This window comes from Lonchura striata, chromosome 5 (genome assembly GCF_046129695.1).
Source record: "Lonchura striata isolate bLonStr1 chromosome 5, bLonStr1.mat, whole genome shotgun sequence".
NCBI classification, from domain to species: domain Eukaryota; kingdom Metazoa; phylum Chordata; class Aves; order Passeriformes; family Estrildidae; genus Lonchura; species Lonchura striata.
In genome coordinates, this window is record NC_134607.1 from 19,272,537 (window position 1) to 19,298,842 (window position 26,306).

Genomic DNA, 26,306 nt, shown 5'->3' on the forward strand with positions numbered 1-26,306 from the left:
GGAAGGGAAAGGCCTATGAAAGGTTTACTTGATCCATGGGAGATCTTTAGCACAAAGACAGGAATACGGTCAGGTATACTTTCTGTGCTAGAGTAATTGCAGTTTTTCTCTTTCCAGCCCAAAGAGATTTATGATTTAGCTCTGTATTTTGAAATTAAAATTTGCGTGTAGAATTAACATTACTGCATCTATGTCAAATGCATTGGGTTGTTATCCTTACTGTCACCTTCTTGGCCAACTGCTAGGGTTTTTGTTCTTACTGTTGCCTTAAAATTTTGGAGGTTGTACTCAATGGTTTTGGCACATCTTTTAATTGTCTTACAGCATATAAAAATATATGAACACTTTCAGAATCACAAAGCCTCAGATGTCATTGTTTTTGATAAGATTTGAATATACATAATTTGCCTCTCTAAAAGTTGTTATAAGCTGAAGTAAACTTTTATGTGCTTATGTTAAAATTGTCCTTGGGCCATAGAGTGCACTCTGAATATAAGAGTAGTTTTTGTGAGGCCAGCAGGAGCATTTAAACAGCCACAACAACAATAAGAATTATGTACAGTGTTTTAATAAGTTTTTTGTCCTAGGCTTTCAAAAGCTGATGTAAACATCAAATTAGCTGGGTTATTTTTACTTGTGTTTTGGGTTTTTTAATACTATTGTACTATTTAAGTATTGATCTTGCAAATATTTATGGTGAGATGTACAAAGCTTGCAATTAAGAGCCATTGTTTGATTTCAGGTAAGTTATTTCTGCTATCAGCCAGCTGTTACACAATTTGCAGACCTGCAGGAAAGGCTCACTTCAACATATGTGCAGTCTATGTCTGTCTACAATTTGATATTTCTGCCTATTTCTCCTAATAGATGGCAACCTCTTTTATCCGGACCATAGAACTTGGAGGAAGAGACTTTGCATCTTCTATGTATGATCCTTTAAGAGCCCACGTAAAAGGTCTTTCCAACTTTGTTAATTTTATTGACAAGCTGCAAGAAATTGTTGGTGAAATCTTAAATACAAGGTAATAGATTTGTCTTGGTGAGCCCCTCCTTTTCTTGTGCTTAAACAAAAAAAATCAAATAATGTACTTACTAAACAATTCAGAATAAATGTTTAAAAAATTAAACCTTATTTGAAAAGATAATTGAAAAACAATTGAGGTAAACTTAAGAATTTTTGAGACGTTTTTGTATTGAATTTTTATCAAATCTACAAATATATGGTGGTTTGGTTACTTCTCTAGTTAAAAATGAAGTTTGGTAAGTACATAAACTGATATGTGCTTTACTTCTTGCTAGTTAATTCCTTTTGGTAATTTCATTCTGTTTACCCTTCTGTAAAGGAGTCTTTATTGCTACTAACAAATGACAGTGTTGGTTGTTTAGCCTTTTCTTTCTTTCATTTTAGCTATATAAATGAAGCATAATTATTTCTTAGGGAGGCTCTGGTGGAGTTGCTGATTTTAATTGCATTTGAAGAACTGAAGTTAGTCTTTTGGGCAGTCATATAAATATGTGATTAATTAGAGAAGTGTAAATATAACACAGGGATTTGAATTGGTAAGTGCTGGCATTATTACAAAGAGAAGAGCTATTTTCTTAAGCTTCATAAAAATTAATAGTTTTGTCATTTATAATCAGTAATTTTTCCATACAAAACTTTGGCAAATCAGTTATAATAGTTCTGTCCTTGATACTAAAGAATCTTCTTTTAAGTTTGAATTGAGTCTAATCCTCACAGTGGAAAACAAAATGTTCTAAGTAAGCATTATTTAAGTTAATGTTCAGTTTCCATTGAAGCTGGAAGTGGGAAGTATTTCTGAAGTTGTTTTGTAGTTTTGTCTTATTCTTTTTGTTCTTTCATTTCAACATCCTGGATGTGAGAGACATAATGTCTGTGCTGGTGATTAAAGAAAACTATTTGCTCAATATATAATAGATGCTAATTTTCCTTTGTTTATCATATCTTGTAAATCATATCTGGTACTGTATATGGATGAAAAATATTTATATACATGAACTTTTTAGGATGAAAAGACTTTCTCAGGTGAATACAGTTCAGAAAAATGTAACATAAAATGCAGTATCTTGTTAATTACTCCTTTGTTTAAAAGAGAATGTTTAAATGTGAGAAAAATCAGAGTGGGATAGTTGCTGGGAGTGAGCAGTTTCTCACTGGGTGAATTCTCTAGAGCTTGGAAATACTTTTTAGCATTCAGATATTTGTTATGTAGCTTTCCCTGCTGCACCTGCTGTGCCATTGGTTTTGGGGTATAAATCTAGTTCATGTCAGATTCTCTGCATTAAGTTGGCTGTACACATGTAAGTATTGCTGTTTGTCTTGCTGACCAGGAGTGGAAGGTGGCTGTACTGTGCTGTTTGTAGCACTTCTCGTACTCTATGTGGCCTTTATACCCTCACAGTGTAAAATATGTTTTTAATCTGTGTATCCATAGATGTTTTCAAGTGTTTGGTATGTCACATGGATGAGAACTGTCTGTGTGTCCTGTCTGTCATGTGGTAGTTGTTGGGAGCTCCAGAGGATACAGTTCTATGCAAAAAAATTTCTCTAGTTCTGTTACTGCTGCGAAATAAAGACCAGAGGGGGACAAAGGAAGCAATGCAGCAGAATCCTGAGTTACTTTGTCTGTAGAAGCCTGCTGAGAATCCCAAGAGCAAACTAGACAACCTGTCTGCAGCATTGCTCTTTCTCTGATGCAGAGATTAGCCAACCTGCATTAACCAGGTCTCTGTGTTGGCTATGCCACAAGAGAAATGCTGTATTTTTTGCTTAATGGTTAGAAGTCCTTTATTATAGAAGTCCTTTAGTTACAGTGCACATCTTGTGAAACCTGTAACTGCACAAAATACAAAGTAGCCAAATAAATGGTGGGTCACTGTGAGACACATACTGGAAAGAAGCTTTCTTCATCTGCATGATTCCTTTGCTTTGGGAATCGAGAAACCAAATTGAAGATCTTGGACAGTGGTGGGAAGTGCTTTAGACTATTTTGTACTTAGTAGGGAGATATTGTGTAACCAAGTACCTGCTAACATATGGAGAATAACAAAAATGTGTTTCTCATCTCCCCATCATTCAGCTAAGAAAGTGAGCAGTAGATTAGATGAACAGAGGGGAATCTGTCAAAACAGAGTGGAAGATTAATGAAACTATGATGGTCTGGTTCAAATCTGGCACTCCTGATCACAGGAGAAATGGAAAGACAAAATGAAATTTTGTAGTTTCAAGGTGCATTCACTGTAGACTGAGCATTCCTACGAATCTCCGGCATGTTGAAATTGTTTGTGTCTCATTATCTAGAGGTCTGATATTGGAAGAGAACACTAGTCTTTCAAGAATTGGTAGCATGAATATTCATTAACATTTGGGGGTGCTGTAAAACTTGTAATGCTGAAATTGTCCAAGTCTTATATGTATAAATCTATAAATAATGTTAATGCAGTAAATGTAGAACTTGGGATGTTCTACTCTTTCACACCTGTTTCTTGACAAGGAGCATATCAATGTTGTATTTGTCAGCTAAATGGATGATTATTATACACCTTAAGATCTGAAAACTCTTTCCTGCTGGTATAAATGAAAATCTGCAGTTCTAATCCATCATTCTGGAAGCCCTTTTAGGCCGGAACTCCTGAAATGGCTTTTCCCAAGTTTGTTAAAAAAGTGTGACTTAAAACTGAAGGGCACGAGGTCATTTGTCATGCAGGTTACTGTGCTAGATGGCTGGTATGGGGGTGTGCGAGTACATATACATACACTTGAAAAATCCCCACTCGTGTTGTAGAGTAGTGAAGGTGGGAGGTTGGCGGCGTTTTCGCCCGAGTTGGGCGCTGCCCTCGGCGCAGGCAGCGGCCGCTGGGTGTCAGCATCGCCCAGCTCTGCCCGGAGCGGGTCCCGCTCGCCCCGGCGCAGCGAGCGCGGCGCTCCGCAGCGGCTCCGCACCCGCAGCGGCTCCGCATCCGCAGCATCGCACTGCTCGTCTCACCGCCTGGGTTTGTGCTCTCTGCTTCCCCACGACAGGAAAAAATGCTGTTCCTTGTGTGCTTCCTTTGGGAAGTCGCGGTTGCATCTCGAGGCGTGGTAGTATTTGGGGAGGGGAAGCGCACTGGACTCTATCTAGGCTTGTGCTGAATGTTTGAGTTGATTGGACAGTGTTCACGCAGCCCTGGAGGTTGTGGTCTAAAGTTGCTGGGAAGTTGTGCAAGCATATGCAAAACATTGTATATAGGATTGCTTAAATTTAGGATTATAGAATAATTCAGGTTGGAAGGAACATCAGAAAGTTTTTGGTCTAACATCCCGCTCGAAGCAGGGTCAATAATGGAGTCAGCTCAGGTTAATCAGGGCTTTATTCAAGTTTTGTACAGTCTCCATTCTTGGAGGTTTTTAATCTCCCTCTTGGCAGCCTATTCCAACTGCTTTTGTCCTCACAGTGAAAAGTTGTGGGGTTTTTTTTCTTATATTGAGTTAGGACCTCTCTTGTGTCAGTTTATGCCTATTGTCTTTTTTCACTGTCTGTCAACATGAGTCTTACTCCATCTTCTTGGTTGCCACCCTGTAGGTATTGGAAAGCTGTTAGCAAATCCCCCTGAAGCCTTCTCCTCTGCAGCCTGAACAAGCTGTTCCCGTAGCTGATTCTCACAGGGCATGTCTGCCTGACCAGCTTGGCAGCCCTCTGCTGAACTTGCTCCAGTTTATCAGTGTCTTTCCTGGACTGGGGGCCCAAAACTGGACACAGTATTCTAAATTTGGTCCAACGAGTGCTGATTAGAGAGGGATAATCACATTCCTCAGACTACTGGCTATGCTACTGTTGATGCAGCCAAAGATACTGTAGGCCTTCTTTGCTGCCAAGGCATGCTCCTGGCTTGAAGCTTGCTTGCTGAACATGCACCAAGGTTTTTTACACAGAGCTGCTCCCCAGCCTGTGTCATTGCAAGGGGATATTCCTTTCCAAGACTGCATGTCTTGTTGAATTTCATATGGTTCCTGTCAGCCCATTCCTCTTGTCTGTTTAGGTATCTTTGCATGGCAGCTCTGCGTTCAAGAGTATTGACTGTTCCATCTAATTTGGTGTCATCTGCAAACTTGATGAGCATGTAATTTTAGAGAGTCACTGCCAAAGATAATAGGAAAAAACCAGGTTTTAGGATAGCCCCCTATGATACTCCATTGCTACAACACATCTGCTGCCTTCTGAGCATGATGATCCAACCGGTTAATTCCTCTAATTGTACATCCTTCCAGACCCTAACACAAATACTCCTATGTTGAGAGTATTCTCTGACTGTGTTGATAAGCCTCGATACAATCAAGGGAAATGGCACCCACCGTTCTCCCCTGTTCTGCAAATTGAGTCATTTTATTATAGGGAGAAACAGATTGGTCAAGCATAATTTATATTTGATAACTGCATGCTTACAGTTACCAGCTACCACCTAATCCTTCATATGCCTGGATATGTGTTCTTAGAAGACTTTGCATTATTTTCTTGAGGAACAAAATGAGGCTGATGAACTTGTGGTCCTCCAAACTGTCCTTATGGGGCTTTTTAGGTGGTTTTCTTTGGGTTTTTCTCTTTTTTTTGGCCATGATTTGCTTTTCTCCATTTGTGAGGGGCCTCAACTGGTCATCCTGACTTTTCAAAGATGATATAAAGCTGTCTTATGAGGAGGGCATTTGCCAGTTCTATTAAGGCTCTTGGATGCAATCCATTTGGTTCAGTGTTCTTGAACATACTCAGTACTGTCAAGTGAAGCCTGATTTGATCTTTATCCACTGCTGGCAGCTCTTTTCTGAAAAATTTCTCTAATCAGGGTGTTGGTAAAGACTGAGGTGAAGAAGGCACAGAGTACTTCTGTGCCCACACTGTTGCAAAATCTGCCTTTTAGCAAAGGTCCCTCGTTTTCTTTGTTCAGCAGGTGAAGCTCCTTTAACATCCTTTGTAATTCTCAACTCCAGCTGAGCTTTGGTTTTCCTGATAGCATCCCAAAATGCCCAGCTGATGTTTCTAGATTGTTTGCAATCTGTCCCTTCTCCACCATTCTTTGTGAAGCCTTTTTGCATTCAAGCTCTGTCATCAGTTCACTGTTTAGCCAAGCTGGTCTGCTGATATTTCTGCATATTTTCCTAAGTGTTGTGATTGAATGGTCCTGTGCTTGTAATATTATTATAGTATAATTTATGTTATTATAATTAATAACAGCTTGCCTGAGTTCCTTTGCCTTTTAAGATTTTCTCACAGGGAATTTAATGGCTGCTTATCAAGACTTATTCTAGGAAGAATACTTAGTTACTTTTATAGCAACTTTGTCACCAGACCTGAGTAGCAAATCTTGGGATGGAGAAATATGAAGAGTCACTCTAGTTCCTCCCAACAAGCTGAAAGACATTTTAGCCAATACAGCAAAAGCAGCAAGATGGAAAAATACTCTTCAACAAATGTTTTTTTGCTGTGTTTTTGTTATGGATATAATTATCTGTGAAACTCCAGAAGGTCTAAGGAAGAGTCTTCACTTAATTTTGATATCGTCAAGAAAATTAGATTAATAATCATACATCCATTGCTGGAGGTGGAATTTTTGAGTACGATGAGTGTTTTGATATAGTGTTTTTTCTTTTACAAATATATTTAAAAATCTAGAGAAGTTCACCAATAAGATTTTATTGTTAAACTTTTGAACTCTAAATGAAAATGAATTGCTATTTTTTTTTTTTTGTAAATTTATGGCTATAACATAAGAAATATGCCTTTCGATTTACTTTAAAAGCTGTTACTGCTCTGTTAGAAACATTTGTATAGTATTTCTGCCTAGATACAGTTTGTCCCATTCTTCTACCCAGGTAGATCAAGCTCTAGTTGATATCTTGCTGCTTGGTGTTTGAGAATGGAATTACTGATGCTCTCTTCCTGTAGCTCTAAATTAAAAATTTGGATAACTGAGTAGTTGTTGTCAAGTTCTAAAACATCTATTAAATCCATAACAAGGAAAACAGGCTGTGATCTCCTCCCACCCTTTGAGCACTGAGTGTTTGTGTTGTCTTTTGAGATGCTTATTCCCACTACTGAAGTCAGATAGCTATATATTTAACTATTTTTTACCTCTGTTGAAGTTGAAATGAATGAATAAAAATGTTGACCTTAGTATAATAGAATTTTGATCTATTCTTTTCTCTTCTTGGAAGAGACTTCAGGACTCTGTTCTGCTTTTTATCAGCTTTTGAATATTGTCCATATCCTTAACATTTTTTTCCTTGTTTATGCTATTTTAGTCTTTTCCAAAAAGGACATATTTCCAGAAAATAAATACAAGTGCTCCTGCACCATATTAGCTTTTCACACTAAGGCCTGAGTTCTGGAGGAAGAGCTCTTGCTGATGTCATTTAGGTTTTTGGTAAGCAGAGGATATTATATTGTTTATAATCTAAAAAATGTTTTTATATTGTTTATAATCTCAGTCAGAACAAAATAGACAAGGTGTGCTATAAGTTTCTTTAAATTAGTTACTTCTACATAAGAAAAGATAGTTTGATAAGGAAAATTAGATAGAAAAGGGTGAGGTTGGGACTCAGATGATGTAAGACACAAAGGCTTGAAGGGGGCGCAAGATCTGTGAGTATTTTTTGGTAGGAGAAACTGGTGACAAAAGATCAGATTTGTCCGGTACCTGGGTAACAGGTAGAGTTTTTACATTGCACTTTTTTTTTAACTCTTTAGAAGCACTGGTGCAAATAATGCATTTTTAATATATGATTAATTTTATCTATATGTAGACATTTGTTTTCCTCTAGCTATGAAACAGGTGAGCTGAATCCTGCTTGACCACTGCTTTAGTGTCGGTTAAAGCTGAAGAAAGTAAGCCACTCCTCTCAGTTGGTCTAAAATAGTTGCGAATTTTCATACTGATGGTCATGTTTGGACTTGATTGGACCCATTCACTGGAGGATTGCCATGGTGCTACTGACTCCAGGCATATGTGTTTAAACATTCTGTTGGACAGTGGAAGGTGGTTGTTTCTAAAGTGTTGGGGTTTTTCTTCCATTTAAAAGTACACTGATGAATTTCCTTGGGTTATTTCTGTCATAGAAAAATATAGAATTTGGTTTTCTAGTTGAATTTTCTTTCAACTCATACCTTTTTAGGAAAGAAAGGTTGCATGTGACTCTGAAAAGCATCATATTACTAGCTTTAAAAAAAACCACTATTTTACAACCTCTGTCATAGTGGCAACTGATGACTATATGACTGGATTTGGTAAGAGTTCTCCTTTGATGCAGTTTAGACTTATGCATGTGATACTGAAGCACTTTATCCTAGAGTACCTCTTATCAGTAGCCTGTGATCTGAATGGAACATCACAGAAGCCTTTTTAGCAAGAGCACTGACTAGAAGGGGTAAGGTCTTTCCAATTGCCTTAGACAAACGGTATTGCTTTGTTTAATGTATCAAGTTAATTCTTGAATTCAACTAGTCTTTTTCTTCTCTTTTGGAATTAAAAAGAACAAAAGTTATTTTGCTGCTATAAAAATCATCATAAGAGATGCCATGTAATTACATATTAAAAAAAAACTTTTGTGGTTCTTCTGGCTGTTAGGAGCTGCAAAGTGGATAACAGCTTCCAACCTAATTTTATTTGTATAAATTTTTTAGTGTAATATCAGATATTTTAAAGTTCATTCAAGTTCAAATGATCTTCTGAGCAATATGAATGTATGAAAGAGTAATATCAGAGCAATCTGTAATAGGGTGTCATATTTGTAAAATAAACAAAACCCCAAACACCCCAGGTGCTTTTTTACCACATTTTCCTTTCATCATCATGCTTTTAGTTAATATTTTTGAACCTCACTAGAAACGCTTCTAATAACTAAATTCAGCATCTTATATATATCTATATGAATATACATACACACAAATATATATGACTAATGGCACAACACTAATATGACACAACACATGTTATGTTCTAGTGTGAAATGGCATAAGGTGTGGCAGGGCATTTCAGTACCAACTCACACACATTGAATCAGCATTTTATGTCTTGGCCTGTTGATGAAAATTCTAGTTGCAGTATAAATAAACTTACCCTTGCTCCAGTTAGTACTCTGTATATCTGATAGGAGACTGGAACTCTTTCCTGGAAAAGAAGGAATATGGGGAGAAGGTGTGATTAACTTTATTTCTACTAGCAAATATCTTTAGTTGGCATTGGGTAATAGAGTCAAAAAAATAAACATAGGAAATATTTTTGTGAAAGGTTTGTTTCTTCCCATTGAAAATCTATGAATCTATAATTGAGTTACATGCAGAGCAAAGCATTTAAATTAAGGGCATACTTATGTTAATTAACTGTGCTAGTGCCCATTACTAGTTGTATAATAATATTTTTTCTTTCAGCATTTATATGGGTATATATATTAAATGTGTGGAAATGATAAATTTATTGCTTATTTACAAGTAAGCTCAACAGATGTGTAGACAGAAATAACTGAACCTGGTTTTCATTGGGAATTTTAATCAATCCCTTCACCTGCTCATTTTTCTTGAAGTTCTAGGTTTAGTTCTCATTTAATTTAATACTTCTCTCATTTAAGGATATGATTTTGGAAAATATAAGTTTAGGACTGAGGAAAACAGATCAGTCTGGCAAGAATCATCAGGAGACTTGGCTGCAGTTCCTGTATGCATCTCTGAAACAGAACTCTTCTTCAACATTTCTCTCCCTTTACCTCTTGACAACTTGCAGTGGATTTTTTTTCCCTCCCTCTGAACTTTTTATTCTTTTGTGGTTAGATTGAGATGTGGGGGTTGGAAAAGTGGTACAATAGATTTTTTTTTTTTTTGAAACTTTCATTTCCAGGATCTGGATGGATCTTGACCTGTCTACAGAGAGACTGGACATGGTGATTTTTCCTTTGGCCAAGTGTGTACACTGTGCTTAAATTTCTTCAAAGCATAAGTTTTTCTGTTTAATGAAACCTGAAAATCTAATGTGAATTGTATAATCTTTAGTCTGTAAAAGTTGAAGTTGAGAATTGTGTGGAAATATTTTGTTTTCTTCCTATTTAAAAATACCCAATAACAATCCCCCCTCCAAAGTTTCATGTTAATGTCAGATTTTTCAAGTTATTTAGAAGAGTCTTTTTCAGCCATAATAAGCCAAAGCAGTAAGGTCTCTGGCCGAGTTCCCTCCATGTATTTTAAGTGGAAACAATACAAACTATTTTTCCTGACCTATTTCCTATTCTTATCTAGTTCTGCCCAATTATTTTGTATTTTATATGAATGTAGACGTGCAAAGTTTAATTTGATGAAGGTTCTCCCAACTGGAATTCTAAAATTTATCTTCAGAATTTAATGTGTACAGAATACATCTCTATTTGCATTTGCAAGGTATCCTTCTAGGGCAAGTTGGCAGAGGAATATGAAGGAAGCCAGTAAGGATGGAGGAAGCTGAAAACTGAGTCATGTCACTCTTGGATATATGACCTGGAATAGCGAAACCATTGCTTTGGGGTTTTGACAGAACTGTCATTTGCAGCATCATTAGTGTACTAATGTACATAAATGTATAAAAAATTCTACTGTAGGTGCCAATGACAGCTCAGGATGCTGCATTTCTGCTTTGATGTGAACTGCAAACCTCATTTAGGAAAAAAAAACAGTTTTTGGGAAGAGATGTGTTATTATATAGGAGAGCTGAGTGGTTCTTGTAATGCTTTATTTTCTTTGCCCAAGACAAAGCAATGGTAAAACATACAAACTATTTTGTTTAGGTGATGGAAAAAAATTGTTACGCTTTTAACTCGAGGAGCTTATTCTCTTTTTCACAAAATCTTAATTAAAGTAGTCAGACACATGTGCTGAAGAAAGAGATTAATGGAGTGTGCCTTTATAGCTAATAGGGAAGTTCATATGGTCTAATTACTATCTATTTAAATAAAACTGAAAGAAGATTGGGATTTTGAAGTTCTTTCACAAAGCACAAAAGACTCAGATCTAATGGGTATTAAACAGGAATGCATGTTTGAGTGAAGAATTTTGTTTACACTTAACAGTTTGAGGAAAACTATAAATACAGGTTTAAAGAAAGTACTTTTCTTTGAACTTCTAAGGGGTCATTAGTTATGTATTGCAGCTCAGAGTATTGCTAAATGCTGAATTCATTACCTTATAATTTCTTTTGTAGCAAACTATTGTGTTGGACAATATGTCTACGCTGCTGTTTGATTTAAAAGATCAAAGCTGTTGTCTCTGATGAGCAGTGAAGGCTGCCTATGTTCAGCACTAATAGGTGTACTCAAGTGTTGCCAAGATTAATGTGGAGATGACCTTGTGCCTATTTTCAGAATCGCAGGGGGGCGAATTCTGTCAACAGTGAAGATGCATTTGATAAAAGGCCGAAGCAATGGGGATCCTTTCTGTCAGGCAGTAGAGGAAGCTGTACAAGACTTGGATTTGAAGATTAAAAATATTATCGATTCACAACAGGAAACCTTGACTGCTAGCACTACTGGAGTCAGTCCAGCACGGGTAATGGGACTTCTTTTGTTCTTTTGACTGTTTAGTGTTATAAGAAAGCAAAAGTCTTTTGCCTGTTTTGTTTATTTTACATTTTTAAAAGACTATCTATAGAGTATAATCTTTTTCCTAACTGAATTAAAGTAGTAATTTCCTCTACAATGTGATTTTACACTTGCTGAAAGACTTATACTTGAGGATTATACTGTGAATATCAAATAACTGATTTACATAAACTAAATTTCTTACCTTAAAATGGCAAATAAAATACTCTTCAAAGCTTAATTTGGTTGCGCAGTAATTATAAATGTAGATACTTAGTGTCAGATTTGCCATTAATTTCAAAGCAGTAAATCTAACAAATTTCCAAACAAAAGAACCTCATGAAAGTAGAATTAAGGTTTGGAACATGTATCAGTAATTTTTTATTAAAATACGCAGGTTTTAATTAGTCCAGCATCAAGTATTTCAAAGGGTAACGCCTTCAAAGTAAGGTTGAATATATCAGAAATCTAAAGCATGGTAAAATGTGGAGTGGGAAGGGAATTAAAGCCCTAAACAAACATGTGTAAGATTTTCTCTTTTAACACTATTGAAAGTATTAATTGAAGGAATCAAGATATTTAAAGTTCTCTAAATTAGGTGTTGAGGGCATAATCCAAGACTTCTATTTGTGGTGCATGTACTGTGAATCTATTCTGGTTTATATTATCTTTTTGTGATGAAAAAATCAACCAACTATTTATTTTATTTTACATCATTGATGTATAAGATATCTAATTGTCCTGACACTAATGTATTTTTTTTTTCCTAGCGAATTTAAAAAATATATAGACACCTTCAATGTGTTTAGAATTGTTAGGATGCTTTTTGTGAAGTCATTGGATTTATGCCATGGTAGTAAAAGATTTTTAACAAATTAACCTTCAGTATCCTTTTTCTTTAAGACTGCTAAAACCAGTCAGACCCTATTGGCTAGTTAAGCTGGTCTAAATCTGTGTGTCAACAGAGTATGTTGGATATATATTTCATCCTCATTTTCCTGTTTGCTATGAATGATGTATTTCCCTGTTTCCTTTTCATATCCTTCTATTTGTTTCTCTTTCCCATCTGAGAAAATTATAACTGCCATCAGTTCTGTCTTTATTTAGCTACTTATGTTACCAATAAAACTTAAAAAAATTATGTAGATCATTATAATGACCAGGTAAAAGCTTTTTACTAAAACTTTATTCTTTAGAGAAATTCACCATTTCTTTTCCAAAATTATATTTATTTCTTACTGTTCTCCAGAAGTTTGTAGTCTGACTCTGTAGAAATGTTTAATATCATCCTTGTTGAGGTGAAGATGGTTGTATCCTGATGTGGGGAGGACCTGCAGTGGAGAAGGTCATGAAGGGCTGTATCCCATGGGAGGTGTTCCACACAGAGGAGAAGACAAAGAGCATAAGGAAGAACTGGCTGCAATCCTCATTCCCCATCCCCCCATGCCATTTGAGGGAAGGAGGTAGAAAAGTTGAGAGTAAAGTTGAGTCCAGGAAGAAGGAAGGGATCCCATTATGAGTAAATGTCAATAAATTAGATTAATTTCATGAAGTCAAATTTGTTTTGCCTATGCTTTGTAAGTGAACAATCTGTCCTCATCTTACTCCCATGAGCTTTTTTCAAGACTTTTTCACTTCCTGCTCTGTTTAGGAGGAAGAATAGAACAGTTTGGCAAGCATCTGGCAGCTAACCAGGGTCAACCAGCACAGTCCTTTGTGGGCCTGAGGAATTAGAGATAAGGACAGTAGTTGAGAGAGGTAATGGGTAAAATGTGGACTGAACATTGGTAGAGAACAGGCAAAGTATGGGGAAACTTTTTTTTTTGTACTTGTGAAGAGATGAGGGTTAGAATGTGTGTAAATTGTGTGCCTTTATCAGTGCTGTCTTTACTATTTTGATGTGGGGATTTCTTTTTGTTGATATAAGTGAAATCTGTGGAGATTGTGGAGATTGTGATGAATTTCTATTTTAACAATTATCCTTAAGCATAGGATTCAGAGAGCTGAGGAGTGGAAAAGGGAGCTTAGACAAATTTAACATAGTGATATCAAATGACATATTTTAGTGGAATTTGGTGTGGAAGAACATTTTACTAAACATATGGAAGGGTAAGATTTCATTTTGTAATGAAAAGAGGATCAAAATTTAAAAAGTCCAATAAGTTTTCCAAATTAATTCAAGCTCTATTAGAAATTAGAGCATCTGTATTGTTCTATTAAGATCTCAGGACAGCAAAGATTAATGCTTTATTCTGATTCTTACATAGAGCTTGGGGGTTTTGTTTTGATTTCACTTAGTAAGAAAACCCCTTGATACTATAATTTTTCTGAAAAAATATCTATATTGAGTTTAAATTTTGGGTTGATAGGATGTTAGGCTTTTTTTCCTATGCAAGAGATTAAATAGTTTCTTTGAGTGCAAATTTAAAATAGGATCTTAAGTATAGAGGTGAAAATTCTGCCTCCACTGACTCAAGGCTGCTTCCTCATAAAATGTACCTAAAAAGTGTAACTTCATTAGAAAAATATTTGCATTTCTCCTGGCAGTGGCAGTTTTCTTCCACCATTGCTCAGTTTTCCTGCAAATACCTGGTTTATAATAATCTAGAGCTCCAGGAGAAGTTACTACTTTATGCAGCAGGAAGCACTATTTTGTGTTGAAGCCTGCACGAGTGATTAATAGGTATTATGATTTATGTCTTCCTAAGAAAATTACTACTGTAGATGGATTCTGGCTGGAACTATTTTGTTTAAAAAAAAATTGATTTATAATTAGGCTTATTTATAAGCATGGGTTTCTTTTTGTCTTACTGAGATCTTTTTGTTGTCTTAGAGTTCTTATTTTGCCTTGGACTTTTGTCCATGGTTAATACATAGAATAAGCCTCTGGTGTTGTAGTATTTGAGATTTCTGAAAGTTATTTCTAAAGATTTTTCTTTTGTGTGTCATCAGTCAACATGGTGCCAAGTTTTTACTTCTTTCAATAAGACAAATTCACGATGGCACACATGACTTTTAATAAAAATCTATGTTATGGTGATGTAACTGAGGAGGTTCAGAATAAATTTTGAGGAAATTAAATGGTACTGAAATAGGCCAGTTCTGTAAAGCCAAATAACAACCATTTCTGTAATTGCTATTTCTAGCTATTGATTATAACTTATAGTAGCTGACTGACACGTGTTGCTATGGTTTCTTGAAAGCTACATGCACTAATTGGTGTAATCAAATAGAGAGAAAAATAGAATTTGATCTTTTCAAGACTGTGTTTAAAAACAGTTAACTGATTAGATAAATGCAGTTCATTGCTTGTCTTGCCCTTCAGAATAAAGTCAGGGTATTCAGTGTTTCTGTGTATTAGTGAATAGGAGAACCTATAGTTTTTAAATAACTACCACTGTGTATTAAGCCCTAAATTTCTCTGTGGAATTCCTAATACCTTTGAAGAAAAATATAGCAACTTTCAAGATTTTTTAAGTCCCACAGTGGCTATGGATTTCTCCATCTTTACTGCTTACTGTTACTGAGCACTTCCAGATGTGGATTGGTTTTTTTCTTTAAGGAATTCTTTATTCTTGTGGAAAATCATGGGCAATTCACCCAAACAACAGGAAATGGTGCCACATACATCTGTTGTCATATCTTGATGGAAATCTCACTTTTAACCAACTGCTTTAGCAGATTGGTAGTCAGAGTTGTTGGACTTCACAGAATGTGTTTCTGTAGCAGAAAACAGAAAGTTCATTTCTGCTGCACAGTTTCAGCATAGATTTATATATTTTTCCCTGTGACTTGCTCATCAGTGTATACACATAGCTGTCACTCATCTAAACTCCACTAACTACTTGGGATGAGAAAAATATTCCCATGGAGAAATTCTGCATAAATTCCCCTTACTTGTGCTGATGTGGATTGATTTTGGAGGCGACCTATTGGTCTGGCTTGCTGGACTTTGCTGTTTTATCTTCCTTTTTTTATTTACCTTCAGCCAAAATTGCATTCCATAAATCATGGCACTGCATATTGTGGCAGAGATACTGTAAAGGTCTTGCTAATTCTTCTGGATGAAGAAGCTGTCAGTCCTCCTACCCAGAACAAAGCAGATCTGTTGTGTGACAATGAAAGCTTAAATTTGTGTGGCATCACCTCTGTTTTGACACTTTTCAGGTGAGTATTAGGAGGTTGTTTTTGTTGTGTTACTTTGTGCTTTTTTTTTCTTGTTTTTTTTTTTTAAAGGATCTGAGTCGAACAAAGCACTGATGTTACACAAAGCAAATAACCAATGTGCAGTCTGCTGTGAGATTAGGTGTAAAACAATAGCAATTTTAGAGCAGTTTTGAGTTTTCAAAAGTTTTCTAAGTCTTCATTTGCAATTTCTGCATTTTCAAGATACTTTTATAACATGAATTTTTTGATATAGTACATTTCTGGGCTGGACAAACTTTATGAAGGACACTCAAAAACCCATTTCTGTGGGCACTGACAAGGAAACTCATCTATCCATGCACTGAAGAAGCAGTGATGATTTATTTAGTCACTGTTCCTGAGGAATTGTCAGTTGTTGAAAAAAACAGGATGCTGAGAATTTGGTTACAAAGAGTATTGGTTACAAAGAATTATGGTTACAAAGAGGATTCATGAATGATAGGGGAGACAGTAATATGATGAAGCTATTTTCAAGCTTCATATTTTGGCAATTAAAACAGGAGAACCAATGCAAGGCTGGCAGAAATTTTGCACCACAGACAACTAGAAATAAATACAATAAGAAACAAGTTAAACCAAATTTTATTTATGAAAAATTGGATAAAATGAGCTACATAAATAATGAATTATTGTTGAAGAACCTGTCCTCATTGATCTGCCACGACCTTAAACAGAGTAGTAATTACTTTAAAATGCACAGGTTAGTTCTTATTTCAAGACCAAAAAATTCCCCTTTATATGCATCATTAATTATTTTCATTATAGGCATAAAATCTTTTCATTGATGTATGTAACTACTTACATAATGATATGTAAGATAGTGGAAACATTTTGTGTGAAATATGTGGAAAGCTATATTGAATGTCAACCAAATGCTATTCAGGAGGGTGTAAGTAGAATGGTGGCTTAGAAGATCCTCACTAGCATTACAAATATTGATAATACTGTGTCTGCAGAGCTACAATATTGGAAACGCACTGCGAAATGAGTACCAGAAACTGGAACTGTAGGTTTGGTTTCTCTGTGCTCTCTTCAGTTGTCACAGTACATGTGGTTCCTTAGGAAGGTAGAAAATAAGGTAAAGCTTGGAGGGTAAAGCTCTTTGCCTTTCTGTTTCTGAGGAACTTGGTATGGCAACAGTTATTATTAATGAATTGATTTTACATGTTCTAAATACTTACCTCTTTTTAGATCTCCAGCACGATCCAATGGCTCTTCTCCAAAACCTCTCAGAGAACGTATTCTGAAATCTATGGATGAAAAAGTAATTAAGGTACTCTGTAGGAATTGCTATGCAATTATAGAGGCATTGTAATAATAGTGATAAAAGTAAGTGTTATATTTCAGCCAGGTATTTGAGATTTTCATCCCATAGTCAAAGAAATGTAATTGTGTTTTACCTGTAGTAATTGGCCAAGCTAGAGCAGTATTGTAATATGAATAGAAATATCTAAAACTGCAGAAAAGAGAGCCTTTAAATTTCAAAGTACTTCCTAATGAAAATTTCTTAGTGATGGTGTACTCACTCTCTCTTCATTTACCTGTGTATTTCAGGACCATAGAAATAAACCAAGGTATATGAAAGCAGAGATAAAACTTGAAGGCAAGCACATGATTTTAGTTCTGATAAAACAGACATTGAAAAAGTGCTTTTTTTTCTTTGATGCTTTTGATTTATACCAATCTGAGGACATTTCTATAACATTTCTTTGTGAACAGTAAAATAAAGATGTTAATGTTTGCTTTTTGTAGATGAAATGGAAATTTACTAAGAGCACATTGATATTATGAGGGGCTCTATTCAAAAGAACCATGTTTCTGAAAGTTGTTGTCTTTCAGGGTACTGCATTTTACATAGTATTTCCTTAAAATTGAAAAACTTGAACATTGGTGGAGGCAGAGCTTGCCTTCTGCAGTATTTAAACAGAAAGCTAAATAAAAGTAGTGGCATAATATTTTTTACAGCTTTAGTCCTGACAATATGTAAAAACACAAATCTAATTAATGTGATAGGAAGAGGTGTTCTAAGCCATCAGAACTGGTTCTAGAACAGCATGATGGAGAATAGTTTTCACTGGACATTAGATAAACTTGAACACATAGTGCATGTCTAAGAAGTAGAAAGACATCAAAATGAAAAGCACTGTTATTATTTTCAGCATGAATTTTAAATATGCTCCAACTTCATTCTGAGTCCTTTTATGTGGATTGGGTCAATGACGAGCATTTTGGATACATGCACTAATTAGGGTGAAATTTAGTTTAAAACTCATAGGCAAATTATGAAAAATTGATATAGGATCTTCATTTTATGTAAACATCATATTTAAATTGCGGCTTTACTCATCAAATAGCAAAAATGTGTCATAATGTCTACGTAAAATGTTTAAATATATCATTCTCTTAATGAAACTTTTATAATTGGATGCATGAATGGTTGTGTTCAGGATCAAAGTGCAAAAATTATCTAAAAGTAGTTACCTGCCACAATTGAGACATTTGCTAGTTTGACATGTTTTTGACAGAAACAAGCAAAAATATGAGTCAAGTAAAATGATTGTTGCCAAACAAGTAATGACTTTTATAACTAAGACTCAATTTTGTCATTCATTTTTGATTTCTGCCCTCTTACATAAAATCCTACTTTTTTCTTAAAATGTTGATCTTTCATTTTATTTTCAGGTTTTTTTTCTCTCTACGTCTCTAAAAATTTCTACAGTTTCTTTTGCATGTTTCTACTTCTCCATATTTTAAGTCTATCTTTTTCTTCTTTTCTCTTTCTGTACCTTCTTTCTGGCTGCATACATCTACAAGCAAAACTTCATCTATCAAGAGTTCACAGATTAGAGTGACCTAAGTGTCCCTTTTGTCAAAACTGGCACCTTCTATTAATTCTGCACTATCCTGTGGATACCCAGCTCTTGATCTTGAGGTGGCAGGTCTGTCTTTTCTGATGTATTACTATAACACTGAAGGAGGCATTGTACATGTTATATTTTCACTACATGGCATTTCTGGAATATTTTTCTTTATCTCTGTCTACTCAAGTGTAATTTACTAGGCGTTCACTTTTAGTTTTTGATGTGCTGCTGTATGTTTTTCTTGGACTTGATAGTTGCAACTTTAGCCTATATTCCTTTACTGAGATTACTGTTCTGATTGTTATCAAAGTGATTGGACACTAGATGCCATCCTAGTGTTTGTATCAGTCTGTTCCTTTAAATTGTGGTATATATAAACTACTTGTTTTAGCCTGTCTGAATCCATTGATTATTTGATTTGCTGCTTTGCTCTGCCCTTGCTTATATTCAGCCTGCAGTACCAGTCTTTGTTGTTCATTTGTCAATTTTCACCTGAACCCTTTTAGCTTTTACACTGTTTCTTATGGCTGAAGGGATTTCCTATAGATATCTGCAGAACTCGTTATACTCCTTTCAAACCTGTAAATCAACCTCTTCTCAAATCTTAGTAGTGCTTTTTGTTGAGATGAATGCCCATTACAGTGACTAATTTCAGTTCCTTTCGCTGTGAATCCATATATTTCTTGTCTAGGATTGTAATGTCTCTTGGTAGAAATAAATTTTTTTCTGTCCTTACTGTACAGCACGTAGCACAAAGAATTCCTTGTCCATAGCTATAGATGTCAAGTGGTGTGGTAATATTTACCACCTTCTTACACTGAGTGTCAACCTCCATTATTATTCCATGCAAACATCTTGAAATGTGTACAGGTTGCTTGTAAACTTTAGTTACAACTTTTGTTATGCATAGTGCACTCATGTTAGCAATTGATTCAGGAGATACCAGATATTTTGTTTTTTGAATAAGGGAGTAGCAATATTATGTTTCTTCTCAATATCTGTGCTCCTTCAGAGAAGTTTCTTTAGCCATATGTGTGATGGTAATGTTAGTTCCAAAAGACTACCCTAAATACCTCTTTACCATGCTGCCTCTGACAGGTGTTAGGTGGTTAATCTACAGTATAAGTTAAGGATATCTCATTAGGATTTATCCCATAAAAGTTGCCTTTTCCATGGTATTTGAGAAGGGAAGAAAAACATAGTAGTAGTGCTTAGTTTGGTTGTATGCTAAGTCTCTATTTCTAAATGAAGACATTTAGTAAAATTTAGAAAGAAAAAAGAGAGACACCTTAACTAAAAATAAAATTAAAAAAAATAAGCAAGAGATAAAATGTTGTTGTGCCCTCTTTCCTTAAGCGGAACTGATTTCTCAACTTCTGTGGAATTACACGGAGGAGTGCAGATTGATAACATTTAGACGTAGGGCATGTCATCAGTATGTGTTTTAGTATCTAAAAAGAAGGACAGTGGATAAAATAAACATGTAGCTGTGAACTGGAATTGGTGTTCAGAAATAAAATAAATCTTGTGGATATTTCCATTGTGCCAATACAAATTTCTGGCAGTGGTGAATGACAAGGAAATATTTTTTCTCTTTCAACCCTCATTAAATACTGGAAGTAACACAGAAATATCACCTAACTATATTGGCATTTGTTGGAAAGCAAAGTTGTTGCTCTTATTGCTTGGTGAGAAAGAAGTCTGGGGAACTAGCATGTTGCATTGATTCATTTCCTCTAGCAGAAGTAGGTAAGAACAAGAATATGAAACTTGGTTTTTCCTTTGGGAAGAACCCTTTCCTTTGGGTTTCTAGTTTATCTATTGTTTAAGTGAAATGTCTTCTGGTGAGTGGTATTTTGTAGGAGTCTTTAATTCAGAAAGGTCTGTGGAACATGTATTGAATTATGTCTCTTGTCAGCTGTCCTTATGTCTCTTGTCTACTTTATTGAAGAAGGTTAAGTGGACAGGAGAGAGTTGTTTCATCAGTTGTTTCATCTGATAAGGGTTCATCCATCCTTATATCTGCTTTTTTGAGACATATTTCTATTTGTGTGAAATGAATAGAAGCCCTTTTGTTGACTAGTTGTTTTGTAGATGTCAATGGGTTATTAAAGCTCTGCTTAGTGGTGTGAGAGGGGAATGAACAGGCTGTTACAGTAACCTGCTTTGTTTAGGCTGAGGAGCAACTTAGGACAAAAGTGTTGCATAATAAGATTTTCATCTTTGTTCTGCACTGCAAAGTATTGAGATTTTCAAGTTGTAGGTGAAATCCTGTTCCTGAACTAATGTGACTGAATGGAACTGAGAACTTCAGAACTGAGAATTGAAGAATCAAATTTATTAGGCTGTAAGCATGCAATATATCAGAGTGTAAGAGATCTTTTTTTTTGTAAAGTTAAGATTGTTTTGGCCTTCTGATATATTGTTTTAGAAATCCTGCTGCATTGTTAGCAGACTTACCCTGAAACAGCTGCAAGGACTTTCAGTAGTTTGGTGTGGTTTTTTTCTTAATGTATCCGGAGACAACCTTTCCTATATGAGGCACTATTTCCCTCCAGCTGGGAACATAGCTGCAGATCTAGTTTTAAGAAGAATTTGTGGCTTAAGGACTCTAACAAATCTTGGCATGCTTGAAGTTCATTGTAATTTTACTTTGTATAGAAATCCTTCCAAGAAAAAAGCTCCACAAAGCAAAAATCCTGGTCTGCCTTTCTCATGTGACTTTTTCATGTCTCTATAAAATGACTTAATATCTAGCTTCATGCACTGCTGTTATTTTTCATAGCTTAGTTCTCTAAATGCTGTTACTTGAGAGAATTGTTTTGCCTATTTGTGATTCCAGTACAAATAAACTGTGACTTGGAAAACTATCAACAGGAAGTTATCAAGAGTTTTCTTGTATGCCCGCTGTAACTGTGAACAGAAGAGCCATAGTAATAGAGAAAACAATCCTCTTCAGGTAGTGGTTTCATCTATTGTTGCAAGAAATAGTTATTTCCTAAGTGCAGTATAATTATGGAGAGCACCAAAGTTGATTAGTAGTTTAGTAGAGGAGAGAAGGTTATATGTTCAGCACAAAATCTGAGGAAAGACTTGGTGTCAGTTGATAAACCACATTTGTGTAGAAAATTCCATTTTTATTTCTACATGACCTGTAAACTACTTTTAGTATCCATAGCTGTGAGTTTGGTTTGAAAGCCAATAATGAGGTGATTTGGGGTTTATGTTCTCAAAACAGTAGCAGGTTATTTTGGGATAGCAAAGGCTGGTACAATATCATGCTAAAAAAAAATAATTATTGTTTAAGTACAATAAAAGCTGTTAATACCTGAGATATTCAGGATATTTTTTTAATAACATGCCTTGGTTTGGCATGTTACTATTTTGTTACTCGTCCCTTTGTACTCCTGTCCCTTTTCCAACTTCCTCTTTCAACTTACCTTGAATATTTTTTTTCTCAAAGGACAAGGGTAAGGATGGAGAAAATAAATTTTCTTTCTCTTTTTCTCTTTCAACTAGTACTCTAATTGTTTGGCTAGAAAATAAAAACATGTGTTTGTTGTTACTGATGTAGGTTTTCAAATTCTATTATGCCATTCCAGTGCATAAAAACCAAATCTCAACATTCTTAGTGACTAAATATTGGCAGTACTGTATGCAGATGCTGGAAGGAGATCTGGAACAGATTATAATCTAACTTTTAGAAATAAATAGAGCATGCACCATTAATATTCCACATAAAAGTGACTGTTTTATATGGGCATCTTGAACAACTGAAACCTTTCTCTAGATACAGATGTCAAGGTGGGAGAATGTACTGCTTTATCTGCTTATTAGAACTTCTAATTCACCTACCTGTGCTGAAAGAGTTGTAAATTCTATCCTACTTTCTCCCAGCTGAAGAGTGGTAACAATGAACATTTTTTTCTGAAATGCAGCAGAACCTTTCTTTGTGTGGGGGTAAGAGCAACATCCAACTTGCTTGTGAAGAGAAGGAATAGTAAAGCTGAGTTCATTGTGTGCCATTTGTGTACAGCTACTCAATTAGCAAACTGATCTCCAAACACTTTTTCTCTCCCAGAGCTCTTGGTCATTGGAATGGTGCTCTTAAAGCAGTGAATTTTAGGCAATTTAATGTAAAAAAACTCTAAGGGCTTTTTTCTAAGAGCTTTTTCAAGCTGTTAACAGGCTTCATTGTGTGCTTCAAGTAAATTTTAGGTTCATGTTTCTTCTTAAAAACATTTCAGTGAAGCTCTACTTTCTAATTCAGTGCTAGACTTGTGCTCCCTTGTGCTGCCTTCAAGCTGTTAAATGTGCTTATTGTATTCCACCAATGTAATACAATTCTGTACAGAACTGTAGTGAATATATGTTGGTAGACTAGTTGAAAAGTTTGACTGCTTCAACAAGTTGTCTTACACCATATATACATCCTCTAGATTAGTTCTAGCATCCACAGTCTGATTTGGTAGAGCTTTGTGACCTGTTTGCAAATACCTCACTGATATGTAATGCAATAGGCATATTTCAATCTTTAGTGAAGTTGAAACACAGATGGGTTCATGTTGTGACTTTTTCAGTATTTGAGCTTGACTTCTGTCTGTTGACTCCACATATTCTATCCCTACAAACTGAATTAGTGAAGTGTCAAATTGGAGTGGTAAAAAGAAACACTGTTTATAAATAACCCCTGCATTTATTGTTGGTTATAGAATGGTAACTGTCAGGCTTTCTGGCTCAAATTTTATGTTCTTCATGCTGTATTTATTTTAGATTAATCAGCTTTGAAAAATTGACTTCTTTGCCTCTTGCAATATGAATGTGATAGAAAGCCATTCAAGTTATTGCAGAATTTTTGATGTGTGTCATTCACTGAACAATAATTGAGAATTGAGGAATTTGTAAAGGATTAAGATTATGTTTCTCAAAAACATATCAAATACTGGAAAATATCATCTTAATATTGTAATTGTACAATATGTTTTTCACTAAATTTAAGCTAGACAGCTGTTCTAGCCTTCAAAACACTTTCTGAAAAGAATACAGTGGCATATACTGTCTACAGCTTCCTCACAAGGGGAAGAGGAGGTGCAGACTCTGCTCTCTTCTCTGAAGTGGCCAGGAATAGGACACAAAGGAATGGCATGAAGCTTTTTGAGGGGTTTAGGTTTGATATCAGGAAAAAGATGTTCACCTGAATGTTGATTGGGCACTGGAACAGATCCTCAGGGTAATGGTCGCACTACCAAGCCTGACAGAATTAAAGAAATGTTTGGACAATGCTCTCTGGCACATGGTGTCATTCTTGGGGTGTCCTGTGCAGGGCCAGGAGTTGGACTTGATGGTCCTTGTGGGTCCCTTCCAACTCAGCATATTTTCTAATTCTACTTAGAGTCAGTGAGCTGAGGCGTAACCTTGAAGCATACAAACCTTGGTGAATATTTTAAAGTACAAAGTAAATTAACACTAGAAAGAGATTTGAGTTTTTGATAGTCAAGTTTGTTAGTTTGCCCTGTTAAATCTCCTTTCCTTTCCAGTCTGTTATCTGGCCCAGATATATTGCAGTTTTGGAGTGATAGACAATGGGGAAAACTTGGTCTTTTTGGCTCTTGAAGGAAATACTGAAGATTAAAGTAAAGCTATATATGTCCAGGCATATTGATCCAGAAAGAACAACTGTCTTTCTGTAAATGAGTGAGGTATTTTTTGCCAAATTCTCAGTGTATTCACTTGGCCAACAGCAGTGCCATGAAGAGATATCTAGGTTGCATCTTAGTGATAAGCTTGAGTCTGTTACCCTATATGTAGGAAAGCAGGATCTGATCAAAGTGGCATCAATGTGACTGAATTTTGTGGATGAAGTCCTCTGTGAAAAGAGGTTTCTGGGAACATTATTCTTTCCTTCTGTCTAAATCTGAGAATTTGAGTTAGAAAAAAATTATACCTCTAAGACTCAAATCTGATCTACAAGGTTTAGTCTTGCTTGTGCTAAGAAGAAAAGTAGACTTGCATAATGCAAACCTTGTAATCAGAGAAGTGTGTAAACCTCTTATTTGACAAATCACTCCTGCTATATATTTATGTACTAATATTTATTTTATAACAGTGCTTATTATGTGTTCTTTTCTCTGATGATTTTACTGAAGCACCTGTTCAGCTCAAATTGATTTAAATTCACCTGTGCAGTTAGGATAGAATTATAATCTAAAAATCCAGTTGTATTGTAGTTATCTGCTACATCTTTCAATGTAATTGGTATAATCCAGTGCACTTTCAAATGGAAGTGAGGGCAGAAATTATCTTGCAGTACCTATATTATCCACACTTAATTGTACAGAAAGTACACTTGACCCAAATTCTCAGCTAATGTGAAGCTGTAACTTAAGAATAAGCTGAGGAAATGTTACCTGTGACTTGAACTAAATGGGTATGTTTTGGCAAGTGAGGAGTCAGACACTGACATTCAGTGGTGAAATGGCTTTGTTTTGTGAATAAATGTAAAATCTGAAATATTGATATTCCCCTTCCATATAAAAACATAAATTGAGCTGCAGAAGTATGAAAATTGACTGTTGTAGCTGTGACACCCACTCAAAACAGTGGAGTCTATCAGAAGACAGGGGTAACTTAAGACAGGAAACTTTAATTTGAAGCCCTAGGATATAAAGTGAACCTTTCTGAAAGAGCTGAAAGCAATATTTTTTAATTATTTTAGTACTTTGAATAGAATAGTAAATGATTATTCTTGAAAGCCCTTATGATTTGTAAATGATTATCTAATTTTCTTTCTAATTTGAGAATTTTCTGGTATTTTACATAAAAATAATTGGAAAGCTCATTATGATGCAAGTCTTGCTGGTGTTGTCTTTCAATTTGTAAATAATAGAAGCTAATAGCAGATTGGTGTTTGCAGATGAAGCAATCTTCAATTAAATCCCAGTTTGCCTGTACGTATAAAAATGATTTGAGTGAAAAGAATGGTCAGCATTCCCATGCAATTCCAACCTGCAAACATCCTGCACCAAAGCAACATTTAAAAGCTGGAAAGCCCACAGGTAAGCTATGGTAGGATTGAATAAATAAATGTGATGGGTAATACTTTAAATGCTATCCAAAAAGCCTTTAGTATAACTCAAATGTTTTCAAGGAAAGGAACAAAAATATCTCATTGTTCTCAGTGTCTCATATGCCTGTTAAATCTTTTTGCAATAAAATTGTAATGCCAATGCTTTGAAAATATGTTTGAAAAGTGTGCTGATGCTGTCTTCAGTGATATATGTTGCATATATGACATATTTGTTCTTATTCTACAAAAGTAAGCCAAGTGCAATTTATATTTTTGCCATTAAAAAGGGGGAAAATTTGTTTTACTGCACTACAAACTATATATAATATATAAAATTTCTATGCCCTTTAACCCTCTCTTTCAATATCTTAAAGTTATAAATCCACTTCCCTAAATTAGTTCTTACATGTTTTTGAGCAATGTAATTTTAAATTGGCAATGCACTTATGAACACATAGCAAATTTAATAGCAATGACCAGCGTAGCTTTGTTTTATTGGTAATACATTATTTTTGATTAAAAAAAATAACATGGCAGTCCTTATAGAAAAAGGATGTATGTTCCCAGGTAACTTTTTATTTCCTCA

The 26,306-nt window shown here is 35.3% G+C and overlaps 1 protein-coding gene across 2 annotated transcripts in view; it reads left to right on the plus strand.

The window, feature by feature from the left end:
• The window catches only part of PARPBP (PARP1 binding protein), a 37,022-nt gene that overhangs the window by 10,295 nt on the left and 421 nt on the right, over positions 1-26,306 (plus strand). For both annotated transcript variants that reach the window (XM_021536737.3, XM_077783120.1), the window contains exons 5-9: positions 868-1,022; positions 11,372-11,555; positions 15,576-15,754; positions 16,985-17,066; positions 25,568-25,709. In XM_021536737.3, the coding sequence (XP_021392412.2) occupies positions 868-1,022; positions 11,372-11,555; positions 15,576-15,754; positions 16,985-17,066; positions 25,568-25,709 (742 nt within the window). The remainder of the gene's footprint in view (positions 1-867; positions 1,023-11,371; positions 11,556-15,575; positions 15,755-16,984; positions 17,067-25,567; positions 25,710-26,306) is intronic.